Source organism: Megalopta genalis, chromosome 3 (assembly GCF_051020955.1).
Source record: "Megalopta genalis isolate 19385.01 chromosome 3, iyMegGena1_principal, whole genome shotgun sequence".
Lineage (NCBI taxonomy): Eukaryota > Metazoa > Arthropoda > Insecta > Hymenoptera > Halictidae > Megalopta > Megalopta genalis.
Window position 1 is genome coordinate 10,810,325 of NC_135015.1, and position 26,303 is coordinate 10,836,627.

The 26,303-nt window shown below is 38.8% G+C and overlaps 1 protein-coding gene across 4 annotated transcripts in view; it reads right to left on the reverse strand.

Moving 5' to 3' along the window:
* Nucleotides 1–26,303, reverse strand: part of LOC117229670 (uncharacterized) — a 447,677-nt gene that overhangs the window by 28,834 nt on the left and 392,540 nt on the right. For all 4 annotated transcript variants that reach the window (XM_033486300.2, XM_076520036.1, XM_033486299.2 and 1 more), the window contains 2 exons: nt 17,987–18,121; nt 274–392 (listed from right to left, as the gene is read on the reverse strand). In XM_033486300.2, the coding sequence (XP_033342191.1) occupies nt 274–392; nt 17,987–18,121 (254 nt within the window). The remainder of the gene's footprint in view (nt 1–273; nt 393–17,986; nt 18,122–26,303) is intronic.

Sequence of the window (26,303 nt, forward strand, 5' to 3'; positions counted from 1 at the left end):
TAGATTAAACAACTTCCGAAATAATTAACTAAAGTTACGCGGAGAGCTTAAAGTGGCAGTAATGAAGACCTCTCCCGTATCGCTTCGATTTTTTATATAAAAAAGCACTCACGAAACGCTCGAAACTATCGAAGCTCGAACCTATCCGCAACGCGGTTGATTCCATCTCTAAAAACACGCGGCCCGGATCTTATTGGAAAGACGAATGTAACAGGATGAAAGCTGTACAAGCGACGTAAGCTGTTCAAGAGATGATGAAAATAGTCGGCTTACCGTTGTGGAAGTAATAAGAGACGTCCATATATTCCTCGTCGGCAGAGCTATTCGGGGCTCGTCTCAGCACGACCGTCATATTTCTGCCGTTGGATGAGTACCTTTTCGGCTCGACGTACCTACGGCAAAAAAGAGAAAAGGAAACGAAAATAGAATCCCGTTTTACGCGGCTGCCTTAGCCAGCCGGCAGTATTTCGGGAGCCGCGAACACCGGGGCATCGAGTCCTGAGGTATCTCCTCGAGGGAAACAGCTCGTTCCCCCCCGAGGCCGGGAGTAAATCAGACATCTGCTATCAGAAACCTCGTAAAGAACTCCGTCCCCCCTCCTTTGGATATTACGGGAGAACATTCCCCGGATTCGACGCGATCGAAGTATTAAACATGCTCCTCGGTAATGTGCAGCTGCTTCTCGATAATATCGCGCCTCGAGTATTTCTTGGTAACACAGGTTCCGAGACACAACGCCAAGGTCGTAGTTGCCGAGATTTCAACGTTCTCCAACCAACAAATACTAATAATTCCGTTGTTAACCATTTCAAAGTCAATTGAGTAGTAAGATAAATATTAGCTTAACTCCTTTTTACTGTAAAAACCCTAGTAACATTCAGTTTTTGAATATATTACGAGAGATGAAAATGAATTACGAAATCAGGGCCTGAATATAGAATTGTAACTCTAAACTTTTTAAAATATATGTTATTTAGTAACTTTTAACTTCTGAATTATTTCTTTTTCAGTCTGAAGTTAACTTTTACATTAAAGCTCTAATTCTGTTATAAAAGTTCTGAAGAATCCATTCATTTCTGAACAGATTATTTTGTGCGTTTAGATTGGATGGAAAATCGAGCAAAATGAAGAATAATTATGTAACTACATAATGACCTTTTTATCAAGATTTTTGACACTTTTGACCAAAAACTGTAAGAAATCTGCAGTTTTCAAAATCTTCTAATACTTGTAGCTTGACACTGGCATTTTTTAAATTTTTGTTATAGGTTTGTATAAAAAAGTTAAAAAACTCGAGTTCTTTATCTTTTTTGGTCATTCCAAGTAATAGCAAAATTAATTAATACCTAATAATAATTAATACCTCTAACTTGACACTGGCATTTTTTAAATTTTTGTTATAGGTTTGTATAAAAAAGTTAAAAAACTCGAGTTCTTTATCTTTTTTGGTCATTCCAAGTAATAGCAAAATTAATTAATACCTAATAATAATTAATACCTCTAACTTGACACTGGCATTTTTTAAATTTTTGTTATAGGTTTGTATAAAAAAGTCAAAAAACGCGAGTTCTTTATCTTTTTTGGTCATTCCAATAGCAAAATTAATTAATACCTAATAATAATACCTAATAATAATTAATACCTGTAATTTGACACTGGCATTTTTTAAATTTTTGTTATAGGTTTGTGTAAAAAAAGTTAAAAAACGCGAGTTCTTTATCTTTTTTGGTCATTCCAAGTAATAGCAAAATTAATTAATACCTAATAATAATACCTAATAATAATTAATACCTGTAACTTGACACTGGCATTTTTTAAATTTTTGTTATAGGTTTGTGTAAAAAAAGTTAAAAAACGCGAGTTCTTTATCTTTTTTGGTCATTCCAAGTAATAGCAAAATTAAGAAGGTATTTTAGCCATTGTCTAGTAGACTAGTCGTTCTATCATCTAAAAACAAATTCAAGTCATTTAGTGCAGTTTTCAAAAACGTTATCGCGTTCCAAAAGATGTAAGAAGATTTTCATGACTGTCTGTAGGTTCAGTCGGGGACACCGAAGAAAAGTGATTGTTTGGGATGTGTTTTTCTCAGAAATCGTAATGATTCATCCAAAAAAAAACGTTGTCGTATTTAAAAAGGGCATATATATTTCAATGCGTGTTCCATAATTTTCTCATTGAGATATATTTATCAATCACGAAGTAGATCTTACGACGGTGGTCCTGTGTAAAAGAACTCCGATGATACGTAATCGCTCCTTGATGCATCACGATTTCGAACGGAACGGTGTAAGAACGTCTCTTTCACCGGCTCCGAGTGAATAATAGAGAGCGCGTGTGGCTCGTTCGTCCCGCTCGTTACAACGGCCGACATTATCGCCGATTTGTATCCCGAACACTCTGAATAGAATCCGCAATGATCGAACAGGTAGGACAGCCGCAGCGAGAAGCCATCGCCGTCGTGGGTTTGCGCGACCCTCCGGCCTTCGTGAGCCCCTCCCGACATTGCTCTTCTTTTCCTTTATCGGTAAGTCGAAGCGCCCGAAGGAAGTTTGCCGTGAATTATGAAGCCGGCGCCTTTATGTCAAAGAGCACGCCGCACCATACTTGACAAGCTTACGTGTGTGCTGCACAGGGCCCGAAGTTGGGCAAGTGGCGGTACAAAGCGCGACGTAAATTTTCCACGTCGTTCACTTCCATTTTGCTCGACAGCGAAGTTGTAAATGGACGCTCTGGGAACACTGTCTCGCGATAACCTGCGCCTGAATCGACGATGAGACACTGCACAGCGACAAGTCAATGTTTGCCGGCTGGTTTTGTCTACCGATAACCAACATCAATGTTTGCCTGCTGGTTTCGCGCCCACGTCCGATGGTTATTAATGGACCGAACAAATTAAGGGACTGCGGCGACGCCGCATAGCGAAAGTGCACGTTTCTCAGCACACGAATGCGGGTCGACTTTCTCCTTAAGACAACACCGTGGAAACGAATCAGAGTATAGCTATCGAGTCTTACAAATTATTCGATCTGTCAATATTGTATTAATTGTTTTTGTTGTTTTAGGTACTGAACGTTCTACTCTTATCTTCTTCTTCTTTGTGTAATATCTCGAGGGATCGAGTATGTCGAAAATGTAGTTCCCTTTAACCTTCCTTTTAGACCACTAATAATTACCTATTCATCTATGGCGATAATAGAATTGTAAAAAAAATTGTTAAAAAGAAGAGAAACGTTTCTAATACATTTGGTTTCATTCGATCGAATTGTCCAAGTTGGGCCCCTTTATTATTAATGTGCAAAGTAAAAGCAATTGATTTTGACTTTTTATTTACTACTTTCATGCCAATAATAATGCAATAAACATTGGCGATCTATGAAACTGTTAATAATGGTTATGTAAATTGTGATACGTGTAGTAGTTAAGAAATAGAGGATTAAGGGTTACAATTTTCCGTTTGAATATTCGCTTTACCTATTATTTGAGTTGCTTCATTCTATCGTTACATTATCAACCAAAAGTATGTTCTTTACAAAAGTAGTCACTGTGCAGTAATCACATAAATCAGGCATTTGATTCTCACGATTTTTACGACGTGTTCAGAATAATACTAAAATCGCGTGACACAAAAGCAACAATTTTTTCTCAACGAAACTTGACGTTTCCGAACGTTATATTATTAGCCATCAAACTTAACAATTCTCCCGCAACCTCTGCCCGAAGCGGCGACACATTTTGAGTCTGCTTTGTGATCGCGAGGCGCAGTTTTGCTTGCCAGAACGCGGCGAGCCGGCATAAATAATGCGAAGAATTCGAAATGACATTTTTAATGCGGTTGTGCGTCCGTCGGTCCGGGCTTCCCACGAGATCGAGTATAATTTCTGGCGGCGGTTCGCGTGTGTATGTAGCCGAAACAAGCCAAGAAACGTTTGAGAAAAAAGTGTCGCGAATTGAGTTTGACGCGAGAGTAGAAAAGTTTCTCGGGCCGCGGGCGCTGCCATCGAACCGACGAGCCAGAGCAAAGTTGAAAAGTTGAATATTTTTTCATGAGTCGTGCGATTTGATGTTGGCGGCGTGCACTTGTAACGCCGTGAACGAAACTCGATTCTCGTATCGAGGTGTTCCCCGCGCTATTAGCCGAGGTGTTCGCGGGCCCGAAGTTTCGGTGAATGACATCGTTAACACGGTTTCGTCCCGAAACACCGTAATTCCTGCGATACTTTGCCCGTTAACTTCAACAGTTTTTAGAGGATAACGATATTCGACGGAAACTTGCTGTATAGTATATCCTTGGATTTTGCATTTTCGGGACGGAACGGTTCATCGCTCATCACGCGGCGCGTTATTAAAACTTTACAGTTGACCGGCTGTTCTAGCGAAGCCTGCGTACAGCCACTGTTTCATTTTCCAACCAACCGAAGCCTTGATTGCGCGCATAAGTATCGTTTGATGTTGCCATTAGCGGATGTTCTTGCATTCATAGCGGATTTGCAGCAATAAATTTCCTACAATTCTCACTTCTGCTCGAATACAGCGACATCTTTTAATCAAGAATTTTCGTTCCACTTACAGTTCATGCATGTAACTGATGTAATTCGAGTCCTACACGTTTGTCTTGTTTTTGAATGTTTTCCCTCTGTTTAGACACTAGATTATTACATTAAATTCTAACTAATATAATATTTACACTGTATGAACCCTTGCTTTCGAGTCTCTGAAAAAATAGTCCACTAAAAATTGTGATATCGCTTTTCAAATCTAAAAAAATTGTTAAAGATGTAATTGTTGTATGGATTCTATAAAATGGACGTACCGTATGGCAAAAAAAACTATTTTAGAGTCAGAGTTACATTGGCTTCGAGTGGATAGAAGAGTATTGGCATTCCAGATCTCGCTGTACTGTGCGAATAAAATTGAATGAAATGTAAGAAGAGCCGAATTGAAATCGAAGAAAATAATGTTGAATTTGAGATCAGTCCTTCGGTATTTCCCGGTGATATTGAAATCTGAGTTTGCACGTGTTCTCGTTCCCGGTTAAAGCGATCCGGTGAAACGATCAACCACTTATTTGATCGAACGCTGGAATCATTTCAATTCTTCCTGCGAATCGAATGCCGCCATTAGAAGGCCAGGGGAGAATCACGGTTATGTTTTGGTAGGAGGGTCTCAGAAACGAAAGATCAAGCGACCCAGTTGGCCCATCTTCAACTTCCATTCGAGGAATTCAAATATGCAGACGTCACGTGAGCACGAATCCGTGTGTACTTTTCCCTTGCACAACCGGGTCGGTCGGGACGAACATAGCGAGTCAGGTCATCCGGATGTCTTGCTTGGGTTTTGTCACATGCATATAATAACTGCTACATTGTGACCGGCGTGTCAACTCTTAACGACCGCGCGTTTTCATCGTAAATTATTAGTGAGGTGCACTAAACGCAACGCTTCATTGTTTCTGTACCAGACGGATATTATTATTTTTAGCTCATTCTACAGGATATTCCAAAATTATTGTTCAAGCAAGAAATGACGGGTTCCTGAAGTCATTTGAAGTAACCTTTTTCTTAGCGAAAATGCGATCCGCGGCTTCGTTTACGAGTTATTAACGAAAAACAGTGACCAATGAGAGGCGAGATTAGGTGGTTCGAAGCGGCCAAGCCAACGAGCGGTCGAGGCTAATCTCGTCTCTCGTAAACGAGAGACTCGTAAACGAAGTCGCGGATTGCATTTTCGCTAAGGAAAAAGTTACTTCAAATGACCCCAGGAACCCCTTATTTCTAGCTTGTAGAATAATTTTGGGACACCCTGCATATGTAAATCAATTTGAAAACAAACATGGAGTATACAAGATTCGTTTGCTTGTAAAACGTTTTATGGTAGACAATGTAATTATGTAACATTTCGTTTCACACCGAATGTTATTAAAAGTAATACCTATCAAGGAAAGTGATCGACGTATTTTGTTTCACGAGAATGACAAGATAGAATTTATACAAAAACTTGAATTAAGAAATTAATTTGATCATTTGTCACGAAAGAATCTTTATAACATCAGCGATTTTTAAATGAAAAGTGTGGGATCGGTCGCTTCGATCGCTACACGTGATAGGATTAGTGTTAAAATCGTGACACAATTATGTGTCACGATTTTATAATTATATTGACACACAATAATTATATATTATATATTATACATAACACAATAATTATATTGTATCTACTAAAGATACTCACAGTAACACACCAGTCGAAATTACGTGTCTTAAATCGTCGAGCGACACAATTGTTGTTGAAAGGTCAGATAATAGCATGAGTGAATGGAGTACTTTAGAATTTACTCTAACCATTGGCAGGCTTGTTTCGAGCCACTCTACCTAAGTAGTTCGAGCATATAATAGTACCCTGTTGTGGATCGAAATGCTACGAACTAGTAACTCGCATAAGTAGTTAGTCCAGTTAACAAAATTCTACATCCATTTTACAGAACTTAATCGTGCTTCAAAATTTACTGTAAGAGACTGTCTTCTATTGTGTAATATATAACTTATTTTATTTATGTGTATTACGTTGTTACAAGTCGACACATTTGCGTTTCTATCATTCGCTAAAAACACCATTTCCTTTTCATCACTTTCATAGGTAGATTGCGGACCTTTATGCAATATAAAAAATTGTTGCATTAATTGCAAAAGAAGTCGAAGCCGAATAGAAAATTATTCCTACGTTCAATAATTGTAATTCACTGAAACTAATATCTTGGCATTCTTAATTTCGTTTAATGTTCTTATCATTTTTAATTGCACATGATCAAGTTCTCTATAAATGCATAAAATCCTCGATCTATTTACACGAAATATACTGCTGCGGACAACAAATTAAAATGGAGAGGAAGGAGGAAAGAAATTGGTAAAATGCATTGTGATTACTAGACTTCTTTGTACAAAATAAAAAAATGTTTTCATCAAAAAAAAAAAAAAAAATTGCAGGATAAATTAAAATTAAAATAATTTAGATCATATTAATCAGTTGAAGTTAAGACATCAACATTCGTAGTTTCTTTCAATCTTTTCACTATTTTATATTTCACCTATCCATTTTTTGCTATAAATGCATGAAATCGGCATTCCAGCGATTACAAATTTTGTTCAGGAAGGCGTCTTACAACCTAAGCAAATTAAAATCCATCGTCTCAAATTTATGACCGCAATAAATGAATAAAACGGCACGCATGTTGGAACCGTTGATTGCGATTAAACTAAACAGCCATACGTTTCCGGAGGCAGGTGCCAATCCAGCGATGCAGCGACCAAACTTTTGTCATTCGGGCCTCGTCGATCATTCGCGGCTGTCACTTTCTGTCGACAAATGAGCAACGAATGTGTTCCAAGGTAAACTGTTCTAATTCGAACCGGAAACGCAGTTCGCGAGCAAATCACGGCGTAATCTAGCGCATAAAGCTGTTTCAATTGTGCCTACGGGTATCAGCTGTCCCGATCAATTATTATCGCCCCATGAACTGGAAATTATACGGCGGACCACTGTGCTCGCTTCCCCGAGGACTGTTTGTCGTAGCGTATGCCACCCGTTATAAACAAACCTAATCGTAGTATACAAAACGTGCTCCATCATGGACGCCGGGTTTATTTCGTCTCATCCCCGAGCCGGCTTGATCTGTGCTCAGTTCATTAGTTGTTCTCGAGCGTACAGGAGTGGCTTTTAGTTGGGCGCGATGTGCGCGCTGATTAAATTACTCGATGGCCGATCCCATCCCAGATGCATCTTCGATGTGTTTCGTCCACGCATGGACGGAGATTAAACAGAGCGTGCTTAATACTGTTCGCGTTCGGATCACGGAGAATCTCGAGGACATTTTATCTTCCCGATCGCCGAGACAATCGATATTTATCAGTCCCGATCCGAGACAATCGATCTTGCCATTATCATCATAATCTTTTACGCGGCTACTTAGAGAAAATGTTCCCAGGAAGAAGTTTTCTTGCTAAAAAAAAGTGATCCCGTGTCCTAAATGATGCTGTGAGGCGATCTAAAGTAAACTAGTGATATAGATTTCGGAATCCAGCGATAAATAGATAATACCTGTCAGACATAGAGTCCCACGTATAGTAATTACATTAGACATTTTTAAAACCGTATTATTTATTTATTTAGTTATTAATGATATAAATTGGATAATTCATTTAACGAATGCAGGATGGTTAATTTGACAAATCGGTGTAAGTCCATTAATCTTGAAATTGCGATGAATGATTTTGCGAATTGGCTGTAAAAGGAAAACGGTGCCACTAATAATGCAAAGCGCAATTTTCATGAAAAGATGACTTGCAAATGAAGTTGATCAGGAGAGGAATAATATGTCCCACTGAAAAAAAAACTGATAGGATTGCTGCTTCGAGAATCGATACCAAATTATCGGTCAATAATTCAAAATTTTTTAATCTAACCAGCAACGGCTTACACTGTCGATCGCATAATTACGTGTCAAATGTGTCGGACGGGTATTACGGCCAAAATCGTACGTATGCATTGTCAACTGTACGTATTGTGAGTGGCGGGTCACAGATTTGCCGAACAATGGGAAACGTGCCTCGGGGTACAAGGAGTACGATTGGGGTGGCGAGGCCGGAGATGAAAAATGAGCGTTATTTCCCATGCATTTTTACGAGATTAGCAGACATAAAACACGGCACTGTCCCATAAGTATGCGCGTTCAACGCGCCCTAGTAGCTGTTGCCATCAAGGGGACCCTGCAGCTGACTCGTCTGGATTTTGTATGAAAAATCATCTTCACCGATGCGTATTTATTGGAAACAAATGATCCCAAGACATATTTGAACAATTTATGAAAAATTTCTTGATATCCAAACTGTTGCAATTTCGTGAAAAAAGAATTATATCACAATAAACATGGACTCATTTCAAAGATTGAAGCCTCTACATTCGGATTACATGGTCGATCTTTTTTACTGAAGTTACGCATCTTCTTGAATCTGCTACAAATTGGAAGGTTTCCAAAAACATTGAACAATTCTTGTACGGATAAATCTCTCATAGATTTGAAGATTGGAGCTTCCTCTTTACAATCAGTTCTTCAAATTTGATGTACCGTTTTCTCCGGCTGTTAAAAATAAATATTAAAATAAATACATAAAATTCCTTATTTCAATTTGAGACCAAACTACATTCGCAAGCAAAAAAATAAAGACCATGAAGAAACTGTAGAATACTTGAGTGCAATTGCACGTATTAATTCTTCATAGAGGCACGTTGCAGCAGAGGCTTTTTGCAGAATATTATTATCAGCGGTCTACAAACATCCCAACAAGATTTAGTGTAAATTCAACGGAGGTCAGCTACAGGATTCCCTTGTAAGCATAAATTCTGGTCTGGTCGTCCCAGCAACGTTAGAAATTAAAGTAGATGAAAAAGTAGCAGAGCTGCTGCTGAGGAACGAGGAAGTTCGTCCCTTGTTGGCGAACTGAAATGACTCTGTCAGAAAATTGGCTTATAGTATATGTATCCCACGGGAATTACACTTTTTTTGTTCTTAACACGTTGTTACTTTAATCACTTTTAACCCTTGAGCATGCGTGAATACCGCATAACATTCTTGTTATTTCATTCACTCCGACAAAGAACCTGGATTTACGTTATGAAAATGATTCTCGGATGAACAGTCGAAAGCATTAAGTATGATACAATTAATTGCTATCCCAAACACTTGTTTAAGGGATAATATGTATCGAAAAAATTGTATTTAGTTAAAATATTTTAATGTAACAATAAATTGATAAAATTCTCAGTGCATTTAGATGAAAGGGAAAAGGAAAATTCGACAAGAAAATGTGGATACCTCTGTCATACGATACAGAAAGGTGTATATATCTTCTAATGGCATTGAAAGCATTATTTATTGCTTCAGCGTGAATACGAAAATTAGAATTAATCAGCATTGTAGCGTTGAAGTACTGCGAAGAGACCGGCTCCGTATTAAAAGACGGTACTATATTCTCTTTGCTCGCGTGCGAGATAGCGCTCGTAGTCCAGCGCGCAAGGAAAACACGTCCTGGGAATTTATCAAAACTCACGGAACACCGGGAAACGAGACCAGAGTATCGTTAAAGTTTCAGGAATTCTGTTTCCCGTGCAATTATTGTTTCACAGAGGAGCTCCGGGTTAACAACGCGGATCGTGTTGCCTGTCCAAATGGTTAACAAATTTTAGCAAAACAAGTTTATGCACACCGGCCAATCCGCCTCCACCGTAGAATTTCTCAAAGATAAATTTCTCTCTTTTAGTCGTCGCACGCTCCTTCGGTGAAAATTCAGTTTCTGAATTTACGTTATAAGACAACGTATATAGAAGGAGTATCTTAAAAATTACGCGGACCAAAATTGATAAATAAAATGAGAAATAATGCTGAGCATCGAAGTTAAATATTTGTCAAAATGGCGCGCCGTTCAACAAGTGTTAAGCAATTTCTTAATTCAAGTGCACGCTATAATAAAAAACAGCATGTTGTCTAAAGAAGCTCAATCTTGTAATTCTTATGAAGCAACATATGTCAGTCACTTTTAGTGGTCGGTAGGTTAAATCGATGAAACTAAAATGTTCGATTTCACTGTAAATTGTGTACCAGAGTGACGCGTCTCGCAATTTGCGAACTATTTGGTGATTCGCCATTCGACACGACACTGCAAATCGAAACCATTTCTGATTGGTACAGGAGCCGGTTCACGTAAATACGTTCTTCCGCGGGGATTTGCGTTGTGCATTGAGTCCTCGTGACAATGTCGGTGCGGATCAGCTGTCGCGGTGCAACCTACGGACATCTCGCGTCCGTCTGTTTCCTCGCGGCTGCATAATGCATACAACGCGTTCGTGCACTCGGGCCAAGTCCCTTTTGCACTTACTTTGGCCCCCGGCCGGCTCGCATCGCGGACAGTCCTGCAACCCCCGAAGGGAAGTTGCATTACTTTGTTTGTCCGTGTTTGAGCGTGCTGGCTCCTCTATGGCGGGACTGTTCCTACGGTCAATTCCGTCTCACGAGATCGCATTGTTGGTCCCATGAACCACGTGAATCCTCTCAGCAATATTGACCGGCGAGTGTTCGCTCCGCTAATCTTTCCAGCTTAATTACGACCGTCCGATCGAGGGCTCCCACGGCCGCTATCTTTTCATTTGTTCGCCGCGACGCTTTACGTTTTACTACCGCGATACACCTTTGTCCATTAAACCGTTTGTTCGTTACGGGAATCTTGCGGTTTTCTGCAGAACTTTCTGGGAAAATGCTGCGTGGGGAACTCGTTTCACACTTTATCTGTCACGCCAGGAATTTCATAACATTAAAGTATTTTATTGAAACAAATTAAAACTGGAAAGCTAGATTGCAAGACGTTAATTACCTTTCCAACATTTTTATGTCCATAATTTCGAGCGGTTCTAATTTCGATTTAAATTATCCCGTATGATAATTAACTTTTCGTCTTTTTAAGGGCGCAATAACTCGCACGAATACTGTTTTGCATATTTTGTTAAATATTTCCCGTTCTTTAGCAATGTTAATTATGAAAAAATTCGTTATTGCATGAAAACTGTCAACTTATATAATTTATCGAAAATCTCGGTCGTCATTTTAATGGGCGCCGTAATGAAAACTTTAAAGCCCTTAAATTTAATTGAAAATTGAAGTTTGCCAAACGTTTTTGAACCAAGTAGGATCCTACATTTTTCCGATTAAAAGGATTTGTGTCGCTCTACGTTGAAGTAATACCGCGGATCGATATAAAATCGTGGGGATCGTGCGTTACGTTTCAATTTCGGAAGCCAAACAGTATTTAATCGTGCTCGGGAACGGCGTTTGCGCTCACAGTGGAATTTCTATTATCCGACGGGTCACTTCGTATCTTACAATTAGATCCTTCGTTCGTATCCCAAGCGAATGTTCGTCCCCGGGTGAACGATTCTCCGGATAGCGAGGCGAATATCGATCGTGGTTGAAAGGATTTGGAATGTAACCCATTCAGATCGCGGCCCCCGACGCTGATCAATATGTGCGGGGAAAAGTCTTTCTCGTGGTTGGTTTCCTGTCACGTTTTTCAGCCGCAGATACTTCTATTCTAGCCGGCGTGATTCCTTGCGGAGCCACTTTGACATTTATCTGATTAAAATCGAACGGCCTCGCTCACTTTCAGCCGATCCTTCCCGGAACCTGGAACGTCACTTTTTAATGCGACGACTGTTCATTCGATTTCTACTTTCAGCTTTCAGATCTTCTTCGTTCTGGCATACGGCGGCGAACGAAAGTACTGGCACAGTTAGATTTGAAATTCAAGTAATTGTTAGACCGCGGGTCGACAAATATACGTGGACGACTTTTGAAAGGGGAATGACTTTTTTAATTGTGGACCAAACATACGTCGAATTTTCTTGAGACGTTAGAAGGACTAAACTAGTCCTTCTAACGGACAATATAAAAGAATATGTATGTAAAAAAATATTTAGCAAAAATTGCAATTGGGCGGAACACCTTTTTTTATTTTTCTCATCTTCTTTGGATTTAACGAAAAGTAATAGCATTTTTGTTCCGTTTTTACACTGAACAATTTTCTAACTGACAAACATTTTCCTGATTCTTATAAAATGACGTATGACTTAATAATTATAATTGTGAGTGCATGCAAGTGCAAGGAACAAAACGGCACGATTTTTTTTTTAAATTGCAAGTATAATGTATTACAATTAAAAAAAAAAAAGTACTGAACATATAAAAATTACAAGAGTATTTGTACTTTTTCAAGTTAAACGTTCGTTTAAAACAAAATTTCCATTTCCAATGTTTTATGTTTTTAGACGTGTTTTTAGAATATTAACTAAACTTGGTATCTCAAAGCCATATCAATTTTACGACGTTCGAATAATGCTGTCGTCCATAAAATGGCAGGATATCGTCTATTAAAATGGCGTACATTGGATTTAATCGCATTATTCTAAAAGCTTCTAGAATAAAATTCGCTATTAGCACTTGAAAGCGGTTTAGAGTTTGTTGACTGCCATGCCGGCCATACAGATTATAATGTACCGGTGGCACTATCCTTTGATTAGATTTACAAATTCGTTTTCATCGTTAAAATGTGTAGTATGCAGGAGGGTTAAACAATCAATCACTGTACCTTGTTTCACTTTGCAGTTTTGGTATTATTTACTGAATTATTTTTACAGTCTGTAATACTGTATTTTTACAATATTATAACAGTATTTTACTTTTACTACTTTTTACAGTATTATAATTATATTTATTATATTTACAGTATTATAAATTGTTGTTTCAGGTTCCATCAACAAGGGTTATTTTTAGTAGAAAGTGATATTAAATTCTATATTATTAACCCTTCGCACTCGAGTGATGACTCCGAGGCGCCATTAAAAATTGTTATGTCGCGTCTCAAAATAATTTCATTATTCAAATTTGTTTATATTTAAAGATCTGTTGAAAGCGAAACTGCTTCACGGGCCACAATATTAAATCTCATATTCATAATTCGGCTTCGAGTGCAAAGGGTTAAATTCTACATTGTTCGCTGGATGTTATGTCAAGCGGTTTGCACTTTCGTTGACGATTTGTTTATATAGCGGAGGCTCTTTTATATACGACCTTTGTAAGCAGTGACGCACTGCGTCACGAAGTCATTAGAAAAGCACAATAATAAAGAGCGTCGTGCTTCAGTTATACTTTCACAGACTCGGATCGTCCTTCAAAGACGCGAATCCGTTCGAGATAGCGACGCGATATTCCTGAGCCGCGTCTCGCTCCGGCGTTATTACACGTATGAACAAATCGATCCGCATTAAATGTTTACGATGTCGTTGGGAGAACCGTGCCTATAAAGCAGGCGTTTCAATATGGAAAACGGTCTCGCAGGAGACCGGCTTTGCACGCGCGTGCAACCACGAATCCGTGACGTTTTCTGACATCTTTCCATTCGAAACTGTATCTACTAAATGCGACCTCGGATATACAGGGTGAGCCTTACAATCGCGATGGGTCTTATCACGAGATTGGCTAACGTTAAACTTGCTGGAATTATAAAGATTGCTTCGCAGAGAATGATTTTACAAAACATACGTTATAATAAAATTGGCGGAAGTTTAAGGAGAAATAAGAAAGATTTAACTCTCTCATGTTCGAGAGAGTCACAACGAGAACCGTTCTTGAAATTGTAGCTTCGAGATAAACGACTTTAAAGTTCAAAATGATAGTTTCCGTAGCTCGTGACTTATGGTTTGTTTTCCGAAAGAAGATACTTGAAGTCACAATAACGGTCTACTTTATTCCTACATCACCGGTAATAAATCTTCTTCCGGAAAACATATCACAGGTACGTTGGTACGTTGTATAAGTTCCGTAATTCTGCAAGTATTTTATTTAAACTTCTCACAAACAATGAGGCTTTCAACAGCAATAATTAAGGTATTAATGAATCAATTTTTCCAGCTTCGATATTGCTGTACCACCTTAATTAAAAGAGTGTTAGGTAAAATTATTTACATTCCGAATAACTTCTAATTGTATTGAAATTAGAAGTAATTAAGTAATAATTAGAAGTAATCAGTAATTGGAATAGAATTACAATCTCTTGTCATCAATATTTAAGCATTCGAGTAAATTTAGGCACACAATAAGCATCAATTTTCTTTCCCTTCTAAGAGATTATTGCAATCGAAAAATTTCTAATCGCAGTAACGATATGTCAACGGGTTAATATATACATACTATATAATATATATATAATAATTATATTATATTATATTATATATATACTATATAATATATATATAATATACTAAATATAATATATACTATATATTATACAGGTATATCCCCATTGTTTTCTCCGTGAATAGCAGAGCGGGTAAGAACCATTTACTCGAACAGCATATAGAACTTTTAATTCATTCTTCATTCTCAATATTAATGAATTAATTTTTTTCACTTACACAGTTTCTGCTTCCAACTGTTCAATTATATCAACATTGTACACCCCTATAAAAATATCAGATCATAGAGGGTTAAAAATCATTTTTCCAACGTCTAATTTTTTTTGTAGGACAATGTGTTCGATCTCGATGAAAAACGGTGGTGAAAATGCCGACAATCGTGACTCACCCTGTATGTCGATGTAGCGTGCAGCGGTCTTGCATGCTGGATTCGAAAAGAAACGAGACCGACGTATTCCGAGTCGTCTCGTCCTCGAGTAGATGCAACGACGACGAATAGATCGAGACTGTTTCCTGATTACGCGCCGTCTATACCCCCTGACCCTCGACCCCCGTTCCGCTCCCACGAGATAAAATCCCGCGTTTTCCAGTCCGAGGAAGACCGGTCGGTTTTTGCCGGCAGCTCCGCCCCCCTCGTCCGCCTTTTTCTCGGCGCAACACGTTTTATTAGATCGAACCGGAGCAGAGGAAATGGCCGGGAACGGAAGTCTCGTTTCGCCCGACGCGGTTCCACGGAACCTCGGTGAATGAGCTCAATGGAGTTTGTCGAAAACGGTGAACTGAATTTATAGCGTCGCGTTGTTTTCTTAGTGCCGTGTTCCCTCCCTACAATCAGGTTCTCTCCCCGCCTGTTTATAAGCGTCTGCTTATCCCCGGTGAATCGTCGCGTCAGTGGTCAATCGATAAAACGGGGAAGCGGGGTTGTGGCTTCTTGTCGAATCGTGAAAAGACCATAATCTGTCTATTGTCTTTTTTATTATCCGGTTTGAAACTTGGGTCTCTTTTATGGCTCGGAGAAAATAACATTTCGTAATTACCTGATACAGGACTTTCGGCATCGATTTCGATGATCTTGAGATATGTTGTCAAAGTCGTCATTTCGAATTTGTTCTTCTGCATGATGCTGTCGCTTGATCTTCGTTTCCGAAATGTTCGTACAGACGTTTAATAAATATACGGTTCAGCAGACAACAGATTTTATGGCGAAATAAAAATGAATCAATTTTTTTGCCTGATCTGTTTTTTTGCAGTTGAGGCCGGACATTTTTGTTTTGCATACAGGCCCGTCGTCTAGTGATTCATATTCTGATTTTTGCAACCGATACGTTATTGGTCATGTTCAGATATTTGCTACGTAGTCATTTTGATTGATGTGTAGTCACTAGATCGCGGATCTTCGCGCGAAATAAAAACTTTTTAACTCGATTGTAAAACACGGAAATGAAATAAAAATGTATTTCTTCTTTTAATGATTTTAATAAACCGAAGAGAAAATTGCATTACTATTATTATTATCTTCCTAATGTGATTACAGTTTGCTATTTATTCTAGTCATTTTCTAATGTACGACTAAATCATTGACATTTGCAACGAAAATTTTAAAGTTGTTGATATCATCGAAAATGTATTCACGAGTTGGGTACGGATCAATAGTTAATAAGTTCAATTTTGCTTTGGAATCGTTTGTTCAGTTCGTGAAGAAAACCAGAGACGTTTGCTTGTTTCACGAAGACTAGCACTTTATACTTTTCGTGCAGATAGAGGAGCATGCTTCAATTATGGTCGGGAGAAGTAGTATATTTTCATTCATATAGCGACGCAGATTATTAGTACGTTGCAGTTTTTTACTATGCAAACCAGTACGTTTCAGTAATCTGTCGCGAAAAGCTGCACGGTTTGCTTTTATTCACGAAAATTAGCACGTTTTCACTATTCGCTGTGGAAACCGTCACATCAAATAGCCTGGGGTTTCCAACCGCGCAAGTAAAGATATTAACGTTTGTTTAACTGAAATAAATTACTAATGCTACGAGTTGAATTTAAACAAATGTGCACAAACACGAACTAATTTTACTACCGCGGACACTTTGTAATTTATGTTCTATAATATTCTGCTTCGAAATTTAGCGTGCACAAAATGTTTTGTCTTTGAAATATTGTTTAAAGAAACAACTTTTTCTGAAATTGTCTGATGCGAGAAACTTTATTGTTAAATTCATTGTTCCGCATCCTCTAGTTCTCGAGATGTCTAAAAAAATACGGTTTTCACTCTCGATTTTGAGGGCTGTTTCCAACGAAGTATATTTATACCAAAACGTTCGTACTCAACTAAAATTTCATTGAAACATTTTGTTGATTAATAAATAGTTTGACAAAGAATTAGGTAATTCTAGAGCACCACCCCCCCCCCCCCCAGGAGAAAAAATGCTCTAACCCTTAAACGGTGCAACGCAACTTTAAACAACTCATTGATATAAGTTAATATAGTTATTTAAAAATTCATGCGATTCTCTGTAAACTCATGAAGTTGCAATGTTTCAAAGTAAATTTACCTGCATTTACTAATTGTTATTAAGCATTATTAAAGGATAAGTGATCGTACAATGGCAACATTGCCTCGTTCGTCGAAATGAAAGCAATACTCGACGAACCGTGGTTAAACGACTGCAAGTTTTATCGTCCTCGAGACGTCTGTGTCAACCTGAGGGTTGATTAGCCTCTCAAGGTCATTCGGCCGACATCTTGGCGTCGTACTCGGAACAACGGGAGACCGAGTCGTCCGAGTGCTTGGGACTTGGCGATTTCGAAGAGACTATGGTCCCCACGGCGTTCGGTCTCGTACACACACGCGGTCCTCTCTAACAAGAGGCGCAACAAATTAGGCTTTCGTACGAGGCCCTTGGCGCTCCGACGCGAGACACAAAACAGATTTCCCAAGTTGCCGATCCCCGGCAGCATGTTTCTTTGAGAATGTTCGACGGATCTGGCGCCGATCGGCGGCAGACGGGTTACCCAGCATTAATTTCGGAAGTTCGGCGAGCTATGCCGGCAGATCGCGGATAACAGAGGCGGTTTGCATTGCGCTTCATAAATCGAGCGGAATCTCGAGGACTTCTTGCTTCAGTATCCGAGTAATAAGCCGTGGATAGTAGACCGCGCCGGCATCTCTCGTCTAATAACTGGAGAATCCACTTACGTATCTTGTTGCACGAATTCCCCAGGAAGCCTCTGCGCAGGACTGCAGATTCTCTCGAGAGATTTCGCGGTGCCAAGTATCCCTTCTTCGTGGTGGCCGTCGTATATTTCAATCGACGATTGGCACGACTGCGACCTGGAAGATCAATGAAGCACTCGGAATAGTCATACGTTATAATATCATACACCGACCCGACCACTTTCGAAGTTCCACGAAAGCGAAGCAATTTATTTAATGAAGTAGAAATTGACAAGTCCTAATATCGAGTACCATTTCAGCAACTCTTCAAACCCGAACGAATTATTTTGCTTTTCCATTTCTGGAAGACGCGTCAAAGTATCTTCTTTGTCAATTTAACCCCTTAATGCACAATTTAAAAAAAAAAAACCGACCAAAAAAAATCAATTTTTTTTATCTAAGAAAATACATATTTGGACCTTAATTTCAATAAATATGTAAAAAAAATGCAAAAATTACTAAAAATTCAATAAAAATAGTGGATAAATAATTATAGTGAATATTGAATCGCATTGCAGATCGAATTTTGTACCCATCGTACTGTTTTTCAATTAATATAGGTAACATAACATAAGTTGCAACGCCGACCGTATATATATGGGTCTGCACATTTTGGCCGGTTTTGCACGCCCGTGTTAATACGTTTCTGCGCGTTAAGGGGTTAAGTACAATTAAAATGAACAGATATTGGAGAAAACAGTGGAAACAGTGATTAACGAACTGTCAATTTTAAACTATAATTTTCATTTGAGCTATTATTTAATAAAAAATACTAAAATATATACTTTGATCCTTCCTTATTATATTTTATTGCAATATGAATTATAAAAGTGAATGCAAAATGTATTAATGTATCCCATTGCGGGGCCAGTTAATGTTGCCTTAGCGGCAGGTCGATACTCATTTTAAATGGCTCGATTGGATTTTTAATAACTGCTTTTAATGCTCACGATATGTTGTTTAATAATGTTTATTATAACGTAATTGTGATTTAGTTATATATCTGCGCAAAATAAAAAAAAATAAAAAAATTGGTCGCTTTCTGAAATGACAAATCTTTCTAAAATTCAAGACAAATGCTTCGACAATTATGCAATTTACCAGTATAGTAACAAATATTGTAAAACTGTGACACGTTGCTAACGTACTAGAAGACAAGCCCCAATTTTGCGAAAGGAAGTGAATTATTTAGCAGGGACTCTTGTAAAAGTTCATCCGCAAATATTGGGTGCAAAGCAAAAAACGGAGCTGGTGTTAGCGGTGTATCGATCGAGATAAATAATGCAAGCTGGATGGGCGAGAGGGAACGGTGTTAAAAATTGGTTTGCCGGACACGTAGTTTTAGTCGAATAAATAATTGAACGTCAAAGTTAAAAGGTAACAGATTATCGACGAACAAAATGCATATTATACTTTCAAATTTTTACCTCGCCACTATATTTTACATTCCGAGCGGCAATTTACATTACAAGGTCTGAAGAAATATTATCTGCTTTTGTTAATCTGCACTTTACAATAGAATTTTCCGCGACTCGCGGAACATTCGCCTACGCCATTATCCCGCTATCGAATTATTCAAAGTTCGCGATTATCAAGAAATTGTATTTTTTAGTCTAGTAATCGGCAGACTGCGGATCTTTATGCAAAATAAAAATTATCTTCATCAATTGCCAAACATGAGTCAAATAGAAATTTCTTTCTTTACTAAATTTCAGTGAATTGAGAATAATACATACATATCTTCAAATTTTGTTAATACTTTTATTGCTGTCTAGTGATCAATCTTTAATGCTTCATATTTTCTCAAATATTTTCAAGAATATGAGCGAAAAATTCTACTATAAATTCTACCATGTTGATTTGGTTTTATTTTATAGCTCCAATCATAACAATGTTATTTTCTACAAATACACATGCACTATTGTTAAAAAGTATTAAAATACCAACATGCATGATAAAAACAAAACCATTTGCAAGAATCAATAAAGGCGCTTCTACATGTTTAAAGTCTACTGTAGAATATATTACATGAACGTATTTCATTTATTTAAAATCTAAGTTTTTCGAGTGCACCGAATAACATTTACACATTTGTCACGATAGCGAAACTGAAGAACCGGTGATGCGATAAAAATCGCATCGTGTAATCAAGAAACGCATCAGTGGCCTAAAAAATCCTGAATGAAATGATCCCAGCACGAAAACATTGTTTTCTACCGTCACAATTGGTGGGTCGTCTCGTATAGAAGAGAAGCCAATTACTGTGCCCTGTTAGCACACCTCCAGGAGTTAACAAATAAATAATTAATTAAATTTTAACACGTTCCGTGCCACGTGTACCATCGATGGTACACGCTTGCATGTTTACTTAGTGAACTGAACAAATTGTTTACAAGAAATTTAGAACCGAAGAATCAATTTCCACCGCAAGAATGGGCGTTGATAAGTTTTTGTTACGTTGTTATGTGTACGAGAATTAATAATTGCACGTAATACATCAAGTTTTAGTAAAATATCAAAGTGTGAAGATTCGAGTAAAAAAAGCTCGGCACGGAACGTGTTAATAAAAATAAATAGAAAAACTAATATGTCTTATATGATAAATATAAAGTTAATTATACCTGTAAATAAAAGATACAGTAATTGGCTAGCCCACAGTAACCGGCTCCACTATCCTAACCGCTTAACACGTTCCGTGCCGAGCTTTTTTTACTCGAATCTTCACACTTTGATATTTTACTAAAACTTGATGTATTACGTGCAATTATTAATTCTCGTACACATAACAACGTAACAAAAACTTATCAACGCCCATTCTTGCGGTGGAAATTGATTCTTCGGTTCTAAATTTCTTGTAAACAATTTGTTCAGTTCACTAAGTAAACATGCAAGCGTGTACCATGGATGGTACACGTGGTACGGAACGTGTTAATAAATAGGAACTTGCATAACCAAGGTCGAAAGATTCGAAGTTTGTAGTCAAAATGTTGTTTCCGGTTCCCGCGGTACAGAAGTCACGAAGAAAACAAATGGATCCGGAATGAGCACTTAGCCGCAAGGGGCAAAACCCGACAGTCCCTGGATCCAGGACGATCTTCCGGTTCAGCGACGCTTGAATTTGCAATATTTCATTCAAAATTGATGCCGCCTTCAATAAACCCAGCGCTCCGTCTTACGCCTCCGGTTGTCTCCTTCTCGCAGCCACGATGTAAGAGGCGGTGTGCGTGTCTTCTCCTAGTTTATTCCGGGTTATATATCTGCCGCGCGGCGGACCCACGGGGTTACGTTCTCTCCTTGGCTACGGCTCGGCTCCGGCTCGCATAGGACGAAGAAGCTACCGACCTAACCCACTCACCGTGTGTTCCATCTCTTACGAGAGAACATATCTGCAAAGCCACGAATGCATGGTCCGCGCGTTTCAGCCATTGTGCATGATAATTGAAAATCCCGGGAATACGAGCCAGCCACATTCCCGTGTGATTTAGTGCTACTCCGTATCTATTACTTCCGAGAGGACGGAGGAGCTAGGAGGATCCTGCTCCCGCATTCCGATGAGTTATGTTGATTGATACCTACCAATGGAAAACAAGATTCTTTCCGGGGCGCGGCGGTGCGTGCCGTTCCACGCCGCGCCAGACGGTGGAAATTGGAACACGCGTCTTAAGGGATTGAACGTAATTCTTCATCTTGTTGAATCTCTGATCTACGGGGAGCCGGTTACCGCGGGGTGACCAGTTGTGTCTGTCGTTTGTCATTGAATAAGATATATTAAATTTGTTCATACTTTTATTTTGATTATTTCTCAATGCCAAATATTTGAGCGTTAAATATTTTTCAACGTACTACCATATTCATAAAAGCTTTATACTGAACGTCGTACTAAAATTTCCTTGAAATTGGCGTGTTACGTTTGGACGTGTTCCCTCTTGTCGGGCTTATTTTGTAGGCAAAGTTCTGCTCGAAGCATTTTGTTCAATAATAAATAGTTTGACAAATAATTAGATAAATTTCTTGAGGGTGTATTTTAGCGCGAATTTCTATTCTTTTCTTAAAGAATACAGGTTTTTTATGAATACGGCTGCAAAACCTTATTCTATTATTTCGTTTGTATTTGATTAAAAAAATTTAATATGTCTTACTCGATTAGTTAGATTCGATCGCTTGGTTAATCATGCCCGAAAAGAAACCAAACTTCTAGAGGTTAATACACGACTTTAAAACAATAAATCGTGATGACATCTTCTGTTTTGTCTACAGCTTCAACATTTGTATTTCTTTCATGTCTGTTTTAGTCAAAAAGGAAGAAGTAGAACACGGAGAATGTAGGATATTGAAATTAATTACGTCAGAAGGTATATAAATGCTCCTGACATCAAACGGGTTCCGTAACGCAACGAGACGTTCATTTATGGTGCAAAGTATCAAATGAGATAGCGTTCCATAGAGCGTAGGACTCTGGACAAGGGTGGCACCGTTCTAACAACTGTCCTAAATTTCTTGCGACCAGACACATGATGTGAATAAGTTTTCGAGATAGACGCAAGTGATCTGGATCTAGGGAATTTGATATAAATGCCCCGAGAACCGAGGAATCCAACACAGTGAATTCTCTGTCTGAGGGAGCCGTCTTGACGGCCCACTCATGGGACTCGGCACAACCGATCCTTGAGTTGCCGAAACTAATATTAATGACATCCGATTCGTGGGATCGACCAATTCACGAGTTTCATAATGGAATTCCCCTCGAATTGCATTAGCCGAATATGGATAATCTGTAATTTGCATCGCTAGACATTAACTTCCTAATGATGGGGAAAGCGTTCGGGCAATGCAAATAACATTCGCCTCGCTGAAGTTTAAACAGATACACCGTGATCGAGTCTACATCGAGTGCATTGCGTGCAGACTACGGTTTTGATGTGTTTATTAAAAACTGAGTAGGTCGAACGCGCGAAATAATAAAAACAGTAGAAGAATTTTAAAATACTGTAACGAATAAATCTTTATTCGACACTCTAGTTTCTTGCAATCGAGATAGAAAACTTTTGCACAAAGATTTGCAGTCTAATAACATTCGATGCGCAAATTTATGATGACCGCGGATTTTATGCATTTATAAGAAAAATGGCCATCTGTAATTTGATACGGTAGAAAACTAAAAAGCACTTGATAATGCCGATCGGCCTACCGATCTATTAAAGTGATTAAAGAAGGAATGAAACTTTTATGTTACACCTGTTTTTGCAACAGATGCAGACAATTCTTATTTTGTATAAAGATCCGTAGTCCGATCAGTATTTTTTAGTCTGATCAGTACTTTTCTTCTTCAAGTACTTCATCAGTACTTTTAGTCTGATCAGACCATTATTTTAGCCCTAGAATGCTTCTCCAAATTATTTTATCCCATTTCGATTCACACTTGAAATCAACAGTGTTTGATTACAAGCGGATATTTAAACTAACAATTTTGCTGCTTCGCAGCGACGCGTGGTTGCAGTTTACGGCAAAGGCTCGGCTAGCGAACGTGTCAAAACAAGTTTCGGCCAGCAGGATGTCACAGGAATACGATAACGCAACTGCGGCCGTACGTTAAGAGTTTGGGTTAGGTCCGAGTTAGATCCTCTGAGCCTCGATCCCTCTAAATCGGTTTTAACGTCTCCAGAGACATTCCTTTCATCCCCGACTACCTGCTGAATACTTAGATACCGCGACGGTTTAAGCAGTTTACGTTTTAAAGAAGTAAGCATCTATCCGGAAGTTGCCGGAGAAACGCAGGAAGTTTCCGAAAAATATGTGGCACTACTTTAAATTCGAAACTTTTGCCGTTCTCGAACTTGTATGCGTCAGCTTCTAACTTTCCTCCGTATCTTCTTCATCCCGTTTGCGAATATTTGTAAGTTCTTTATAAAATTCATTGCTGTCGCGAGTTTGTATTTTTCATAGTTCGTAAGGTCTCGGGATGTGGGTCAACTTTTTCAAATGCTTCTGAACAAGTTGCGAAATGTCTCTATAGGGACATTTGTCAATTAGAGTTTTTGCAGTAAAACGACACTTGTCTAGTCTAGAAGAAATGAAAAGACAACGAGCAAATAAGATTCGTACAAAGTGCAAGCAGTTTCCAATACGAAAATTTCCATTTCCAAACTAATTGACTGCATTCTACAAACAGCAGAGATGATTCTAACAGAATGTGTCCGATGATTAGCGTTGCACCACAAAACTGGCGTTCGAGATAATTATCCTTGGCAAACCGGAGTTGGTAGACAAGGCTTGAGTGGTTAATTTGAATACGAGTTAGAGAAACTTTGCGGCTTAAGTGGCGGTAATTTCGGTTTGTCGGGTGCAGTGAGTTCCACATTAAGTAATTTTGATCGGGCATCGTCATACTGTTCCGAAGATCGATATAGCAGTTACTTCGATGAATCGAATGGACGGGTGAAAGGACCCTTGTAAAACTGTTCATGCGATAGAATAACAGACGCTTTAGGAGGCTAATTGTTCGCTCCAACTTTTCTGCCTTGCGCCGGGAGTTCCATTTTCTATAATAGATGCTAGGGACGAGAACGAGCCGGTTTAAGTATTTCGCCCGGAAGTTTGTAACATTCCAGTTACTCATTAAGTAAAAGCATATTTCTCATTGCTGAACCGAACATTCCTCGCCACGCGATTCGGCACGTTCGTTTCGTTGGAACTTACGGACGAAGAAGAAGAAGAAGAAGAAGAAGAAGAAGAAGGAGAAGGAGAAGCTCCCTAAACTCTGAAGGATATTCAAATAGACGAGACATCTCATTTACATGGCATCCCTTAGTGTATGTAAATTGCATTCCGCGTCCGTTCCTTCGGCTGCGGATATTACAGTCCCGACACGGTGCAGATTATTAACTTCATCGATAGCTGGCACTGGACCGGACGAGTTTTTCCTCTGGTTGTCGGTCGAGTAATTAAATCGGACGGGGTCCGGGCTAAGAGCGACTCGGGCCGGCCGGAAGTTCGAATTTGATTTAGCGGAATCCGGCAACATCGGCTGGAGTCGAGCTGGACGGAAGAGTCCACGGAAACCAGAGTATCGAGGACCCTCAAAAGCAACTCCACGAAAAAGGTAAACAATTGAAATGCAATTCCAGCCACGGACCAATGGCACACGGGCCGCTACGTGACTGCATTTCCGGTGGCTTTTAACTCCACCCTTACGGTTCACTGCAATCGCCTTAAAACTGTACCTCGGGCTCCCTCACAAGCATGTTAAGCGATCGCTGTTTCTCGCCTTTCCGGCGACGGCCACGTAGGAGATATTGGTGAAACGGAAAGGGAAATCGGTGGATCGTACTCCACGGCAAACACGGAGTACTTTGTTGATGGAAATTTCAGCCGGTTTCCCCTTGTGGCCGCGGATAAACGAACGCTCGCTCTAGGGACACTATGAGCGTGGAAAGTTTAAGTTCCCAGGAACGAAACAATTTCCTTAACACCAATCCTATGCGGACGCGTGTCTCTAAACAGACGGTCGTGCGTGAGACAGATATGAATTCGGACACTTTTAAAAATATAATAACTTTTTTCAAATTAGAACAGACGACTTGAAAATATTTTGCAACGTCACAAAGACTAGTTTAGTTGACAAAGCGTTAAATACCGTTTGAGAAATTGTAACTGGTTGGAGAAACGAAATAAAATAAAACAATTACTTTCTTCTACTTTTTCATTTGAGCCAATACGTAGCAAAGCATCTGATCCATACACAAATTGTCCAATCAAGTGTTACTAGATTTATCAGTAATAATACGAGTAATAGTGACAGTAATAGCAACAGTAATAATAATAACAATAATAAGAATAATACTAAATATGATATTGTCATGATATTCTCAATCTGATATTCTAATCAATTGGAATCTAAAAAAATGTTTGTATACTCATTTTCTAGGAAACTAGCCGAACTAACATCTCCAGAGAATTCAAGCAATTTCGACCAATTTTAAAAAAGTTATTCCGTTTGAAAAGGTATTAACATATTTCTCAACACGAGCATAATTTTAGTACTAACACATAAAGCTCATAATTATTCATCCACGGCTTTCAGTCAAGAACGTCTAACAATATTTCTAAAATAACGAAACACAATTATGTTCGAAGATGACACGGAATCATTAGCATCTTTAAACTGTGACGCAAATACGGCACGGATTGTTACAATTTAGAGGGGTACAAAATAAAAAGACGGAAATAAGAGGCACCTTAACCCTGATAAGGCGGTGATTGGGTCAATTTTGAACAATGCTGTTACATTAGGAACAATAAA